This window comes from Myodes glareolus, chromosome 9 (assembly GCF_982192425.1).
Source record: "Myodes glareolus chromosome 9, mMyoGla1.1, whole genome shotgun sequence".
NCBI classification, from domain to species: domain Eukaryota; kingdom Metazoa; phylum Chordata; class Mammalia; order Rodentia; family Cricetidae; genus Myodes; species Myodes glareolus.
In genome coordinates, this window is record NC_142034.1 from 35,907,049 (window position 1) to 35,923,976 (window position 16,928).

The 16,928-nt window shown below is 37.7% G+C and overlaps 1 protein-coding gene across 2 annotated transcripts in view; it reads left to right on the forward strand.

Annotated features, from left to right (window-relative positions):
• Cltc (clathrin heavy chain) overlaps positions 1-16,928 on the forward strand; it is a 61,412-nt gene that overhangs the window by 16,027 nt on the left and 28,457 nt on the right. For both annotated transcript variants that reach the window (XM_087910140.1, XM_087910141.1), the window contains exons 2-8: positions 5,431-5,638; positions 8,646-8,914; positions 9,595-9,756; positions 11,513-11,626; positions 11,984-12,157; positions 13,324-13,521; positions 14,518-14,718. In XM_087910140.1, coding sequence (XP_087766266.1) covers positions 5,431-5,638; positions 8,646-8,914; positions 9,595-9,756; positions 11,513-11,626; positions 11,984-12,157; positions 13,324-13,521; positions 14,518-14,718 — 1,326 coding nt within the window. The remainder of the gene's footprint in view (positions 1-5,430; positions 5,639-8,645; positions 8,915-9,594; positions 9,757-11,512; positions 11,627-11,983; positions 12,158-13,323; positions 13,522-14,517; positions 14,719-16,928) is intronic.

The window sequence follows — 16,928 nt, forward strand, 5'->3', positions numbered from 1 at the left end:
AAGACAGTTGGCTTGAGCCGGGCCCACAGTTCTGCTGCACTGATAGTGCTGACTGAGGGCCTGGTGGCGTCGGGCATTGTTTTTAGTATTTCACTTTAAGTCTCCACAACTCTGAGAATATGTACTGTAGTTCCAAATGTTTGTACACAGATACTAACTCGTAAATGGGTATTTCAGTGGAATAACCAGGATTTGGACTCTTTATGAGGAATCCAGAAAATCAATTAATTCTAGATGATACTTTATAATCATAAAATTTACTGTAATTGTCTTGAATTAAGGAAATGTCTGCGCTCTAGAGTATGGAAAATTTTAAATACTATATCTTACTACTACAGAATCTTAAGACTGAAGTGCCCCTCTCTCTCAGTTTGATCCAACTTGAAGCAAAGAAATTATTTGGTTTTGTTTTTTTCAAGACAGGGATTCTCTGTGTAGTCCTGACTGTCCTGGAACCAGGCTGGCCTCAAACTCAGAGATCCCCCTGCCTCTGCCTCCTCAGTGCTGGGTAGTGGTGTGCTCCACCACCACATCTGCCTTATGCATAAAGGAAAGGTTTATATATTGTTTATAACTGGGTAATTCCAGGGCACTCAGAAGTTTTGAGTTGGTTATAAGCTAAGTTCAAGCTTAGGTCCTAAAGTAATGCCATTTGGCAAACCAAAATCTAGCCTGGAAACCAAATAATAGGTTACAAAGATCATGTGTTTCTCAGAAAGAAGCAGTTGGTAATTAGTATGTTTTTGTTTATTGTCCTATTAATTTTTGATCGAGAACTTAGAATGGAATTATATTCTTAATTGTACTAGGGAAAAATATCCCTAATTGCCTGAATGAGAGACTGATGGGGTGAGTGGTTTCACAGGACTACAGGACTATAATGAACCTTTTTTTGCTATTGGAATGCTATACTATATGCATGTGAATCCAAATGCATTTTTTTCCTAGATTCTCAAAACAGCTCTTTGAAGTTTAGAAAAAAATGTCTTCATAATTGACATTTTCAAGCTTTCCTAAGTTTCATTTCTGTTGCTGTGATCAAGTACTCTGACTGAAAGCAATTTAGGGGAGGAAAGGGCTTATGGGATTACAATTCCAAGTTACAGTACATCACTAAGGGAAACGGAGGCAGGAACTTACATAGCAACTCACATCACATCCATAGCCACAGAGAAAAGACCACACAGATACTGACTGCTTGGTTCTGCTCATCTAGCTTCTTTTGTTTTTAAACAGTTCATTATGCCATGCCTAGGGAATGGTGCCATTCACAGGTCATTTAACAATATGGATGAGCCTCCACAGTACAACCTGTTCTAGATAATTCCTCATAGAGATTCCCTCTTTTGAGGTGACTCAAGGTTGTGTCAGGTTTACAACAAAAACTAGCAGACAAGCATATCTCAATGTAGAATATCTTTAGCTTCAAGGGCAATGTTTTGTCAACTAAGACTACTGAGATACGGCTATAGTTGGGTATTGCTGTGGGTCTTCTGAAAATTGATGCAAATTTGTAGATTTGCCTTCTGAAATCATCAGTTCTCTGGCATTGATCATATACCATTACACCTTTATAGTTGACTTAAGAATATTTTCTGGTTGTTTTGAAAATAAAACCTTTAGCTATATTGCTACATTTTGAAAGATTAAGTCCTGTACAAATATTATTAAACATAGTTATCAAGTATGGCAGTCTTTTATGTGCTCTTACTCTAAGGGTACATCTAAGCCAGAATTACAGTTAATGGTGGCTGACCCTATTAGTTACTGTTATGATATTTTTCTGTCTTTCCTATATTATAGAAAAATATGAGCAGAATTGGTGCATAATTGCCTCAGGTGATAACAGGAAGGGAAAAGAACTTGCCAACTTTCTCTGCAGAGGGGGGTTGCAAGTGTGCCTTCCTGCTAACTAGGAGGATCCTTGAAATTCCTGTCTTTTGCTAACATCCAGGAAATACTTTCTAGGGAAGAGGAGTTTTTTTAGTTGTACAAATGGCCATAATTTAAATGTGTTTTTAAACATATTTGGATGTTTTAGTTTCAATTTAATCCACTTGCCTACACACACATAAGCTCTCTCTCATGCTGTCTCTTATGCTCACTCTTCCATGCTTGCTCTCTTGTTCTCCCTTTGTCTGTCTGTCTCTGTCTATGTCTCTTTCTATGTCTTGTGATATAGCTCAGGTTGGCTATATCACAAGACATAGAAAGAGACATAGACAGAGGTTAATGAACCTTTTGCCTTAACTTCCTAAGTAAGTAGGATCACAGGTAGAAGCTACCAAACTCAGCCATTTGGAGTCCTTTTCAAGTCCTTTCATCTTTATCCTTAAAATATTTAGTTATATGACCTATTCTTCAGTTTATAATGAATTTCCTATTACCAGTGATCCCCTAATAAAAATGCCCTTACCTGTGCTAATCTAAGAGACTAGACTAAGCCCCTTTCTGAGATCTGAATACTTCCTGCCAAAGTACCCTCAGGGATGTCATTCTCAAACTGACTACACTTTATTTTTTTGAGACAAGTACTGGGATTTCAAGAGGGAACTACCAAGCCGCCTGCTCTTTAGCTTTACTGTCTTTTCAAGTAGTGGCTTCTTGTCTTGGAGTTGCCTTTGAAATTGAAGGTTGTCCTGGAACTACTTTGAAGGAAGACCAAGCTGGCCTCAAACTCACAGAGATCCTCCTGCCTGTGCCTCCCAGGTATTGGGATTAAAGGTGTGTGCCACTACTGCATGGCATCATTTTTCTTTTTTTAAATGGAAAAAGTATTATGTATTTAGATGTTGGCCTGCGTGTATATCTGTGCATCATGTGAATTTCTGATACCCACAGAAGTCAGAAGAGGGCATCAGATTCACTGGAACTTTTGTTGACAGATGGTTGTGAGCTAACATGTAGGTGCTGGGAATCAAACCCAGGTACTTTGGAAGAATAGTCAGTTCTCTTAATGCAGAGCCATTCCTCCAGCCTCTGGTTTAGCTTTTTTGAGACCCGGTCTCTCTAGTCTGGCAGTCCTTCTGCTTCATCCTGTGTTCATCATTGCAGCTTAGCAGCCACTGTGTCCTCCTCCCTACAATATTGTTTTTAATTTTGGTTTCTGACTAACACTTTATTTAAGTCTGTAGTTTTTTAGATACTAAAGAAATTAAACATGCTGGGTGGTGTTGGCGCACACCTTTAATCCCAGCACTCGGGAGGCAGAGGCAGGTAGATCTCTGATTTTGAGGCCAACCTGGTCTACAGAGCAAGCTTCAGGACAGGCTCCAAAGCTACAGAGAAACACTTTCAAAAAATCAGAAAAAAAAATTAAGCGATGATAATCTGTAATTTAAAAGTGCAGTAGGTGAAGGTTTGGGATAGAGAGTGTGTGTCATAGTTCTCATGAAGTAATCCAGAAGCTAGTGTGCTGTGTTTCTGTGTATAGCTATGTGAATTCTGAGCAATTGAAACACTTTTTCCAACTACTGAGAAAGAAACTATCCACATGAATCTTTTGAGAATCTAATGGCCTTCTATTCTGAAAAACAGATGCGTATTCTTCCTCGGGAACTAGGTGGATAACTTGTATCCAAAGAAAAGACTTTGTCTCAGAATCCAACTCATGGTCCATTTGTTTATTGGGACAACTTCCATTCATCTTTCTCTAAATCTGAAGTTAAAAGTAGAAACTAGGTGGTGGTGGCACACCCTATAGTCCCAGCACTCAGGATGCAGAGGCAGGTGGATCTCTGTGAGTTTGAGACTAACCTGATATACAGAGAATTCCAGGACTACACAGATAAACTCTGTCTCCACCCCCTCCCTCAAATAGGTTAATGTCAAAAAGAAGTAAAAATCAATTTATACTGTTTTACTATAACCACATTCATTATAAGTTACCTATTATATAGCTTTTGATTTGTCTGGTGTTGCATATCTTGAGTTTATAAAGCTGGTTAATATTCCACTTTAATGCTGTGTGTGTGTTAATGGTTAGATAGTTGCTTGGCTCTTTGCCCTCTAATGCTGTGTCTGAGTTAGAACTACATTTTATAACTGGTTATACTATAGTGTTTGAGTAATTAAAGGGAAGTGAAAGTAAAAGAAGCTCTTAAGCTCGTTCTGGATCTATTTCAGATCCTGGCCTGTTTATTTGTAGCGAAAGAGTTTGACGAAAGAGTTCCGTAAAATACAACTAACATTGCTCAGCCAGTGCAGTGAAGGGAAGCTGTGTAGCTGGGGGACAAGGGCTTTTTCTCAATTTACACCATGACAATTTACTACCATGGAGGGAGAAAAGGGTGTGGGAATGTTCTGGTCTAGGCTAGTAGACCCAGCCTTTCAGGCAGTCTCTTTTAGAAGGATTTGACCACCTGGAGAATTGCTGTTCCAGTCTAGTAGATTCTAATCACAGGTGACTTCTGTACTCAAATACTTAATTTGCTTTCAAAGATGTACCAGCTATAGAGCAACTATTTACTGAATAAATACTGTAGTGTCTGCTATTCATACAGAGCAAAAATTTCCTTATTTTTGTTTTTGTTTTTCAAGACAGAGTTTCTCTGTGTAGTCCTGGCTATCCTGGAACTTTATCTGTAGACCAGGCTAGCCTCCAACTTAGATCTCCTGCTTTTGTTTGGATTACAGACATGTGCTACCATGCTCAGCTGTTAAAATTTTTAAGTAGTTCTTTTTACCTGTATTGTAAGTTCAGGATTCTTAGGAGGTAAATTTAGCTTGTCAGGCAAGCCGTTCTTTCTTGCCTCCCTGTATAATCTTTATTCCCTGCTCAACCCTTTATTAGTCTATACTCTCTGTGTTATTTTAAGTACTTGTAGCTCCTTCAGATATTTTCATAGGCCTTTGCATTAGCACATGCTTCCCCTGGAGAGAATTCTCTGGACTGGTTTCTTGAAGGTATTGCTTATATAGAGGCGTCTGACAGCCGCTTCTGCGTAGCCTGTCTGACTCTTTGCACAGCATAACTTTGTCTGCTCCTGCTGTCCCATGTTTCTTCTTCAGATTGAGAACTCTGTGATTTTAAATTTTTTTCTCCTTTTTAAAGTATTATTTTACCTGAAGCCTAATGCAGGGGGATAAATAATTATGCTAAGTTAGTGGGGGTAAGAGAGAGTAAGTTCAATAGTTCAAAGATTTACAGTTCACCAAGAAACAATGGTCATAAATCCCTTGAACCATAAACACCAGCACTCAGAAGTTGCTCTTCCTTTAACTTCATCTCTAAGCTCCTTAGTTGTAATGTGAAGTTAAGCTGCAGCAGTTGAATGCCACATTTTTTCAGACAATGAAGAAAGTCTATTACTTGCCCATCATCACTGTTGGCCTTGCATTGATGGTTAAACTAGGATTTAAATTGATGATAATATATGAATGTCAAATTATACTTTCATATTTGGTAACGTGGTCTATGTTTCTTTTCAGCTCCAGAACCTGGGTATCAACCCAGCAAACATAGGCTTCAGTACCCTGACTATGGAGTCAGATAAGTTCATCTGCATTAGAGAAAAAGTAGGAGAACAGGCCCAGGTGGTAATCATTGATATGAATGATCCAAGCAATCCAATTCGAAGACCAATCTCAGCAGACAGTGCCATCATGAATCCTGCCAGCAAAGTGATTGCCCTGAAAGGTATAAAAAATTGTGGATGTTTTTCTTGAAATTCTTATGTATATTTTATACAAATATAGTTATTGGTGTTCTCTTTTAGTATGTTGAGTAAATTTAATTAAATCCTGAACTTGAGTTAGTGTTCATGACTTTTACATGGAATGTTTCTGTGAAATGTCTTAGAATAGATGTACTTGGAATAATTTTAGGTTTTTAGGATAAATACATTTATGTTTTATATCTGATATGATGAAACAACTAAAAGCATTTCTGTATAGAGTAATGAAAGTAATACTCTGTAATAAGTCATAGCTTAATATTAGGACTTAAGTACTTCGGAGTTTATTGTGATAATCAGCTTCTCCATTCTGTGCCTTTAGGCCTCTTAGATCATTAAGCTCTAAAAATGGCTTGAGTTGACCCTGGTTAGAGAGGGTGGGAAAGAAGGAGAAGGAATGCATACCAAGCTTTGGAATCAAGGGTGTTTGCATTTATTCAAACTGTACAGTTTTCTTTGATTTTTATCTACCTATCTATCTACCCATTTATTTATTTACTTATTTTTAACTGAGTCTTGCTCTCTTCTTCAGGGTGGCTTTGAACCTCTTGCCTAAGTCTCTTGAGTAGCTGGGATCATAGGTGGGAGCAACCAGGCCCAGCAAAACTAACTTGTTTCCATGGGGAACTATACTGCTTATCAATTTAAATAGAGTTGAACAATCTCATATTATCTGAGAACCCATTTTCTCTTCCTTTGAACTAAGTGTGGATGAGTTTTTAGAGGTACTGAACTTTTAACCAGTCTTTCTTTCACATCATTTAAACTCTGTTTGGGGTCTTGCTTTGGTTGTTTTCTGTTTTCTTTTGGTGAGATAAGTCTCTTTGACAGTAGCCTTGGCTGGTCTGGAACTTGCTGTATAGACCAAGCTGGTTTCAAACTCACAAAGACCCATCCACCCGCCTCTGCCTCTGTAGTACTGGAATTAGATTGCAGCAGCATGCCCCGCCTGTTTAATCTCTAATAATACATGTTGAGTAACTTATTAGAAATGCTCAATTCTAGAAGTATTGAGCTTTTTGGCTTTGGGGAGTTTATTTAGAATTCTTATAACATTTTGTTTCTTTTGTGTGTTTCTGTATGTGGGTGTACATTCGCAGGTCAGATGGCAACTTGGGGAAGTCTGTTCTTTGGTTCCACCATGTGGATCCTGGGGACGACTTGGCAGCAGCTCCCTGCTGAGCAATCTCATAGGCCTGCATTTGGGAATCTTTGCGTAGACTTTATTCTTGAGCATCACTAACCTGAACGTTGAAAATTAGAAACCCAAACCTTTTGGTTTCATGGTACAGATTTTGGAACATTTTGGAGTGTCAATATTTAACCTATTCTAGGTTGTGAGCTAAGAATAGCATAGTCAACAAAATCATCAGTATTTATCACAGGCGAAAGTTGGTCTCATCTTCAGGAACCAGATGTTTTATGGCAGTATACATTTGCTTCTGTCTAAAAGTATACTACATTTTAAATGTCCTTTAGCTTCCTTAAATAATTTGAATTCGAGTGCTTAGCATCCATCACACTTCTTTTTTAAAGGGCATCAACTAAATTTTGCCAAATTCTTTTCTATTTTTAATGTTACTGTTATCTTATCATATTTCTTAATGCTTTCTTATGTGTGCAGATGGTGAGTTACCTTAAATTAGATTGTGTTAGTCATTGTCCTGTTCTTTAAAAAGAATCATTGAGAATTTTTTAAAGCTTTGTAAAATAGTATGTTATACTTTGTGTCTATTGGTCTATATCATGACTGTTATCCCTTGTTCCTCTCCCAGACCCTTGAACTTGCACATTTTCCAGCCCCTTTCATGTAAAACAGAATGAAAGTCTAGTTATCTGGAGGTTGGTGGGTACAGCAAAGAAAAGCAAATCATTACAAAATTCTGCTTTCCTCTGAAGCCAGTTTAAACTTCATGCCTTCTTTTTATAAACAGGACTATAACTTTCACAATTTCTTGAGTCTGGTTGTGGTTTATAAACTGTGGGATGGGAGTCCTATAATCTGCCCTGTAGAAGAAGGCTTTGTTATGCAGTAAGTAAGGTGGGTTATGGTACAAAGCTCTGTCACTCTCCCACTCTGACAGCTTTTGTCCTTTAGGAGCCAGATTGTCTATGGCTCGGGAGTGGAGTTACCTTAGTCTCCAAGAATGAATCTTCACAGCCTAATAATAGCTGTGGGCTTTGGCCACTGTTCATTGCAGTGAAATCACCTTTTCGACTGTGGTCGGTTTCACATGACCGGTATAAGCCTTTGCATCTGACTCTGGACTTTTAACATTCGAGGCAAATTTCACCCTCCTTTTACTAAATGCTTGCTGTCTTAACTGGATGAAGCTTGAACTTGTTCTCACCTCCAGTATATTAACAGCATCTGAAACCATCCTCCTCCCTGTCCCCCTTTCCTTTCTCCTCCAGCACTTATTCTTTCCCTTTGTATCTTAGACCAGTTCAATGTAGCATGCATTGTGGTGACACGGCAAAGTTGAAGTACAACTTCTTTTCAAAACGCAGTTTCCACAATATTGAATTGGATGAGAAATGACTGCATTTTAAAAAGTAGATATTTCCTCCTTGTGTTTCTATAGACTTGCTTTGTCCTTTGTATATACAGCTACCTTAGTTTATGCGTCAGCTGTGCAGTGAAAGTTACAGCTTTGTTTGCTTTTTATCAATAAGAAAGCTGTTCCTTAGTCTCGTTTTCATTTGGGGTATAGAATCCCGTAGAAATCATGTGCTTATAGTGTTACAGTGTCCATAGAGGTAAGAGTTTTGCTTAAGGTTGTAGGTGTAGATTGGTTTGCTTGGTCTCAGCTATTAGCTCCTCAGTGGCTGTAGCTCTAGCAGTGTGACTCGCGTAGTTAGTTTTTAGTCTCAGGATAGAACCACATAATTTGAAAGTTAAGGGCTAGTCTAGGTAGGTATTAATTCATTTTGAGCTTTGCTTTTCTCATTCTTTAATTCTGTATTTAGCTGCAAAAACTCTTCAGATATTTAACATTGAAATGAAAAGTAAAATGAAGGCACATACCATGACTGATGATGTCACCTTCTGGAAATGGATCTCTTTGAATACGGTTGCTCTTGTCACGGATAATGCAGTTTATCATTGGAGTATGGAAGGAGAGTCTCAGCCAGTGAAAATGTTTGATCGTCATTCTAGCCTCGCAGGATGCCAGATTATCAATTACCGTACAGATGCAAAGCAGAAGTGGTTGCTTCTGACTGGCATATCTGCACAGGTAACTTTTTTTTTTTTAGTTTTTGATAAAGAAGTCATCTAAGGGACTGTTGACACACACACTTCAGTTATGTCTTTAAACCCAATATTGTTGAATTTGGCTGATTTTGAAAGACTTTTTCTTTTTAAAAATAGTGATTGCTGGCTTAAACCTTAACCTGACATAAAAATGTCAATACTCTTAACCAATTTTTAATTCTTGCAGATTAAGTAGAGATTGAATGATTTAGAATTTATTATGGAGTCTGTACTGCAAAGTGAATACTACTGTATTGTATTAAGATGGCATAAAAGAGAGGCTGGAGAGAGGGCTCAGGTTAAAAGCACTGGCTGCTCTTCCAGAGGTCCTGAGTTCAATTCCCAGCTACCACATGGTGGTTCAGAACCATCTATAATGAGATCTGGTGCCCTCTTCTGGTATGCAGGCAGAACACTGAATACATAATAAATAAATAAATCTTTTTTTTTTAAGATAAAGCATAAAGAGATGATTAGATGAGGCATGTTTTATACATTCACAGCTTTAATAAGATAATGTTTGGAGTTAAACTTTATTTTAAGATGTATCAGCTCTACATTGAGAAACTCAATAACAAGTATGCTGAAGATGGCAAAGTATTATAACCGTTTCACTGATTGAATCTGATATTTATTCATTTATTTATTTTTGATCCTTTGTAGCAAAATCGTGTGGTTGGAGCTATGCAGCTCTATTCTGTAGATAGGAAAGTGTCTCAGCCTATCGAAGGACATGCAGCTAGCTTTGCACAATTTAAGATGGAAGGAAATGCAGAAGAATCAACGTTGTTTTGTTTTGCTGTACGGGGCCAGGCAGGAGGGAAGGTAAGTTTTGCCTGTGATAATTATTTTAGTGGGTCTGTTCTGCTCTTCTTTGTTATCTAAGTTCAAGATAGTCATCTTTATTCCTCATTAATTTCATAATTAATATTCAGATTTGTGACTGACAAATGGTATGTATGGTAGTACTTGTGTAAAATGATGGCATTCTTTTAATATTTTTATTTCCTATTCTGCCATCTGTGGGTTTTACTTTTAACAGTGTCTTGTTATATAACCTAGACTGGCTTTGAAGTTGGTCCTCTTTCCTCAGGCTCTTGAATGCTGGCATTATAGATCTTTATACCATTGTGCCAACTTTGAGCTCTTTGTATTCTTTATTTTGATTGTCTTTATCAAAGGCTTTTTGTTGATGTCTTTCCCTTAATTCTGGATAGACTCATTAGAGTTGCTAAAATACCTGTTTGTGTGTGTGCTACATGTCTAAAGTCTGATTCATTAAGATTGTCCAAGATGAAGTCTGATTTCGTTAAGCGCTGTCCTTTTTAAATCCCCTAGGTGACTTGATGTCGATGGAATGGACAGCAGCTTAAGTTGGAGAGTCTCATCCTTAGCTGTACATTGAAATTACCTAGACAGATTGAAGCACTTTGTGTATTAGAATTCGTAGTTGAGGACAGCAGAAACAAGGTCTGGTTGATTAGAGTATAAAAAATTTATTGACAGGTTACCGGATACCTGACAGTAGCTAGGACAGCTGTATCACTAAGTGTGGGAAATAAGAAATGAGCAAGCATGGGTAGTAGCCAGGGTGCCAGCCAGAAATCATGCTGCAGATCTTTGAACTGTGCTTTTGTTACGCCTGCACTGCTGGATGCCTGGTGACTCAGTCTGCTGCTATTTTCACTTCCAGAGTAGACTCTCCCTCCATCTTAAAATAACCTGATGTCCTGTGCTCCCTCTTTGAAGTCCCACATAGGCAAAGTCACATGGCTTGCATCCTAGCTCTGAGAGACATGGAAAGCAACCGTTTGCTGTTTCTAAAATGGAAGAGTGGCTCTACTTGCTTCCAGAACTTGTAGACTACTGTCCTCTGTCTCTGGATCCCAGAGTCAGAAAAACCCTAACTTCATCTTTGTTTTACAGTTCTCTACCCCATGTCACCCTAGTAGGTAGTTTTCAAGAATAAAGAAGAAGATTGCAGTGACCTAAATCCTAGCACTCAGGAGTCTCAAGTGATTCTCCTGTCACCTTTCGAGTAGTCCTAAGAGTGCGGGAGCTTTACAGATGCATCTGACCTTTTTACATGGCTTCCAGGGATTGAATTTAAGTAGTGGGTCAGGCCTATTCCATAATTGCTTTTACTGGCTGAGCCATCTTGCCAAGCTCCATCATGACTTTAGCGTCAAACCCACTTCGTACCTCTATAACTTTGCCACTTCGAGAATGGTATATTGCTGTGCATGGTGGTGCACACCTTTAATCCCAGCATACAAAATGCAGGCAGATTTCTGAGTCCCAGGCCATTCTGATGTATTGATTTCCAGCCCATCCAGGGACACATTGTGAGACCTCGTTTCAACAACAGCAACAGAAATCATACAGTAAATGTGTGACTTTGAGGTCAGCTTCCTCCTAGTCAGTTTTAATTTATGGAGGAACGTCCCATAGTATAGATGGATCAAATAGAGTTTTGATTGTAGACATTTTGTCTATTTCCATTTGGGGGTTTCAAAAAACTTGCAATGACCAACTGATAAATGATTTAGGTTGATAGTAGATTTTATTTTCTTTTGAACAGTTGCATATCATTGAAGTTGGTACACCACCCACAGGGAACCAGCCCTTTCCAAAGAAGGCAGTGGATGTTTTCTTTCCTCCAGAAGCACAAAATGACTTCCCTGTTGCAATGCAGGTATTTCATTAAAATAATTGGATTTTTAAAAATTTCAACTTAATTCCTGTTCATAGTTGGTATGAGTGTTGCTTAAAAGAAAGAATTACTCTAAAATAAAAATTATTAGTAAAATTTGATAACAATGACACTCCTATTTTCATGTAATAAGTAAATTTGATTATCTTAAGTTGTCAGAATATACCTTATCTTTTGTCTGTAAGATTTTTCATTCATACTCTTGTGTTTTATGTTTGAGCTTTAGGTATCCCACATATAAATAACAAGCTGTAATGAAGGAAACCTTAGTATTACTTTAGTATATTTTCTGTAAGTTTTGTGTCAGAGTTTTATAGAAAGTGTTTGTTTTCTCTTCAGATCAGTGAAAAGCATGATGTGGTGTTCTTGATTACCAAGTATGGTTATATCCACCTCTATGACCTTGAGACTGGCACATGCATCTACATGAACAGAATCAGTGGAGAAACAATCTTCGTTACTGCGCCTCATGAAGCCACAGCTGGAATAATAGGAGTCAACAGAAAGGGACAGGTAAGAAAGCCTTTAAATTAAGCATCTAAGTAACATGTTATCATTAGTGGGTTTTTTTGTTTTTGTTCTTTGAAAGATAATTTTGGATATCAGAAAAGAGTACATCATGGAAGGGGAAGCAAAGAGGACAAATGAGATAAAGGGCACAGGACATAAAATAGCAGATGGAAGTTTAGGCGCCTCCTGTCCAAGGAGAACATTAAAGCTAATAAAATTAATTAAGGTGTGTGTGTGTGTGTGTGCGTGTGTGTGTATGCATGGATACACACATAACACCTGCTAAATAAATATAATTTAAAAGATTGTTATATAGAATCTGGCATGGATGCATGCCTTTAATCCTCCTACTTGGAAGAATGAGGCAGAAGGATTTCTGTGATTTGGAGGCAGCTAAGGCTATATAATTAGAACCTGTTTCAAAAAACATAAAATAATAATAAGATATAATCTTGTTATCTAATTTGTTTTTGCATTGGCTTAATTATATTTACCTTGATCATTTCTAGGTCTAATAAATGGTATGAGTCATTATTTAGTTTTTGTTATTTTATATGTCTGGATGTTTTATCTGCATGTATGTCTGTGTACCACATGGGTGCCTGGTAGTGTCCATTTTTAAAAAAATCAGTCTTTGAAAAGTGGCATTTTTATCATGAGACAATTCTGTCTCTTTCCTCAGCTCTAGGCTCAGATGCTTTGCATCCCTGACCTGAAAATATCTGTCTTTGTGACATTTTTGCCATACTGAATTGAAGTTGGTTGATGTTTTTGTCATCAGTCTTCCTTAAGAAAGGGCCTTATTTTTGTTTAATGATATTTCTAGCACCACCAAAAGATGATCTTTGAAAAATGAGTAGTTCTCATCTATCTGTTCAGTTTGTATGTGTCTCTCATGGAAAGAAATCAAGAGTAAGTCGGTTAGGGTGACTTGGTAATCAGGAGCTGTGGAGCCAGGAGTGCTTCCTTCTTTCTGCTGTTGTGTTGGTGTTAACCTAGAATTCCTTCTGTAATTTTACCATAACTGTAAGCATTGATAGTGAAGGTTCTAGAAATCATGGTGGCAAAACAAGAAGTGTCAAAATTTCACAAAAGTAACTGATTACCTTTGTGTTGTAATCTAAAAAGATTTAACACAGTGTAACAATTCTCTAATTGTTAATTTGCAGGTTCTGTCAGTTTGTGTAGAAGAAGAAAACATAATTCCTTACATCACCAACGTCCTACAAAATCCTGATTTGGCCCTTAGAATGGCTGTGCGCAACAACTTAGCTGGTGCTGAAGAGCTCTTTGCCCGGAAATTTAATGCTCTTTTCGCCCAGGGAAACTACTCAGAGGCTGCAAAGGTGGCCGCTAATGCACCAAAGGTAAAAGTTAGGAGACTGATGTTGCTGTGATCGACGTATTTACTCTCTATTTCTGATACTTCTAGAAGAGGAACCAGCTTTGTAAGAGTAACTAGCCACTTTCCAGTTATATTTTTCCTTTAATAGAATATGATAACTAATTCTCAGTGTCTCTAGAGTTGTTGTTTAAAACCCCAGAATCTTAGAAAAGATATGTAGATAAAGACCTATGGTAGATGTAGGTGCAACCATATCCAGTTACTAAAGAACAACACTGTTTGACCTCAAAAATGATGGCTTTCTATTTTAATTTGGAAAGCTAATCACTAAACAGATGCTTTTGAATTTGTAGTCTGTAGAGTTGTCAGAAAATGAGCTGAATTTATTCCTATAAGACTTTACATTGGTTTATGTTAAACTGAATTTAAGCCTTGCATTCCCAACCAGTGTTAATTATAAAATTTGTACTTAATTGAACTTGATTTAATGACTAGCGGTTACCATTTCATGATTATCTTTTTTCTTTTTATAGTTTCTTTTTAATTTTTGAAATTAAAATTAATACCATATTTCCCTTCCCTTTCCTCCCTCTAAACCTCCCATATGTCTCTTCTTGCTCTTTTTTACATTCACCTCTTCATTAGTTGTTGTCACATACCTATATGTGTATGAACATGTTCCTAAACCTGCCTAGTCTGATCCTCATTATAGGTACATGTTTTCAGGGCTGACCATTAGATAGTAGGTAACCAATTGATGTGCTCTTCCCTGGGAAGGACTCTTTGTGCTTATTGTTTCATACATTGGCATAATTATTTACCTTATCATTATCTGGTTATTAATAATTTTGTGACATTGAGCCAGAGGTGTGACAGACATTTATTGAATCTGCACTATGTGGTGAATATTTGGAATGTGGAGTTCATGGATCAACCATGCACTCCAGATTGACCAGAGACCTGTAGGGTTAGTAGTGTGACTCGGCCATTGAGGAATCTTTAATATTTCTTCTTAAAGGGAATCCTTCGTACTCCAGACACCATCCGTCGATTCCAGAGTGTCCCAGCTCAGCCAGGTCAAACGTCACCTCTACTTCAGTACTTTGGAATCCTTTTGGACCAGGGCCAGCTAAACAAATACGAATCCTTAGAATTGTGTAGACCTGTACTTCAGCAAGGGCGGAAACAACTTTTGGAGAAGTGGTTGAAAGAAGATAAGGTACTTTATATTGATATACTTTTCCTTTAATTAAGTGCCGTGCTAACAAGTTAAAATGATTAGTTTCCATCCGAGTATCTCCATCTGTTATTTGTTAAATGTTTGTGGAAATAGAACGAGAAGAGACCTTGCCACTTTAAAATTTGATTCAGGAATATTGCTTGGTAGTTAAAACTACTAGCCTTTTGGCCTTGGAGAATTTTCCATACGCTTGCTTCCTTGTGCAGGCGTATTTGTCAGTGTATCTGACATTGCCCGGCATGTGAATCTCCCCCCACACACACACTCGACATGCATGCCTAGCAGTTCTGCTCTCTCTCTGTCCCCTCTGTCTCTCTCTGTAAGAATTTATAAACTGTCATCAACATGTAGTAAATATACTTGGGTATTCAGGGAAAACATGTTATATAAAATGTAAGATCACTCATGTGTTTATGAGATAACCACGCTGGCTGTATTTGATGTAGTGAGGTAGAGTCTGACAGTGATTTCATAAAATGCTAAATGGTATTACATGAAAAAGTATTTAAAAGGCTTCAAATATAGAAGCCTTTTGTAAAATATATTTACTAGCTTTCTGTACTGTAGAATTTCTTTGTGTTTTATATTCATTCAGCACATACTTTATATTGTTTTGCAGAGCAAGGTTTCTCTGTGTAGCTCTGGCTGTCCTGGAGCTCACTCTGTAGTCCTGGCTGGACTCAGACTCAGAGATCTGCCTGCCCCTGTCTCCTGAGTGCTGGGATTAGAGGTGTGGGATACCATTGTCTGGCAGAGCACAATTTTTTTTTTTTAATGTAGAAGAATGACTGAAAAGCAAACAAATATTATTTAAAGGGCAACAAACAGCTTTTAAACAATTTATCATTATTTCTCTAGAGTTACACAAAGCTTTCCTACTTAAAGTAACAATATTGAGTTACCATGTTTCACGCCATTATCAAAAACTGATATAACAGTCTTGTAGTTTCTGTTTTTTGTTTTGTTTTGTTTGTTTGTTTGTTTTTTCAAGACAAGGTTTTTCTGAAGCTTTGGTGCCTGTCCTGGAACTAGCTCTTGTAGATCAGACTGGCCTCGAACTCACAGAGATCCGAGTGCTGGGATTAAAGGCATGTGCTACCACCACCTAGCTTGTAGCAATCTTGTAGTGAATTACATACAAAGATATCAAACTTTTCAACATTAGTGTGTATTGACAGTATTGGTAAATTCTGGAGTCTAAGTTCATGTTTCTTAACCTGGCTTCTGCTAGTCTTGTCTTACAGGAAACTAGAGGATAGTACTTTAGACTTGAGAGGTTTGATCACATACCATTCTCTACTAAAGAATAGCTAATCTAACACATATTTGAGAGCTGTTTTAATGGGGTAAAATAACATAATGGGAACAGCACAGATAACTGAGTTTACCTATGAAATAGGGTATTAACTTTTTTAATATCATTACCTTTTGTTAATCAGATGGAACTCATTTGTAGTAAAAATAGTTCATTAATCATTTGTTAGCATGTTCAGTTAAGATGTGTAGATTGATAGAACTTCTTTGAATGCTGAGTTATAAGGGCTACTCTCTTTTAAAAATTCCCATTGGGGCTTGAGAGATGGCTCAGTAGTTTAGAGTACATAACTGCTTTTGCAGAGGATCAAGTGAAATTCCAAGCACAAATGCTAGGCAGCTCACAGCTGCCTGTAATTTCCAGGGGAATCTGATAGCCTGACCTTCATAGTCTCTGACATTCGTGTATGTGTATATATAGAATAAAGTAGAAAGGTGGACTGGAGCTGTGGATTGATGGTAGAGGACCGACTTATTTGGGATCTGCAAGGCCCTAGTAGGTTCTCTTCCCAAAACTGCAAAAAAGAAAAAGGGGGGGGGGGGAATAGAAACTTATGCAAAGTTTTGTGTGTGGGAGGGGTGCGGTTGGAGACGGTTTCTCCATGTATAACAGGTTTGACTGTCCTGGAACTCACAGAGCGCCGCCTGCCTCTGCTTCCTGAGTGCTGAGATTAAAGGTGTGTGTCACCATTGCCTCGACTCAAAGCAGAAATTTAAAGAAGCTATCTTGAAGATGTATCTGCTGTATACTAACTAGAAATTTTTAAATTTTGTATGTTTGACTTTGTAAGTTTAGTGTCTACCTACCATCTCAAATCCTAAAATTAAAAAAAAATAAAAAGATGGATCTTAGGCTCTCGAAATGTAAACATTAT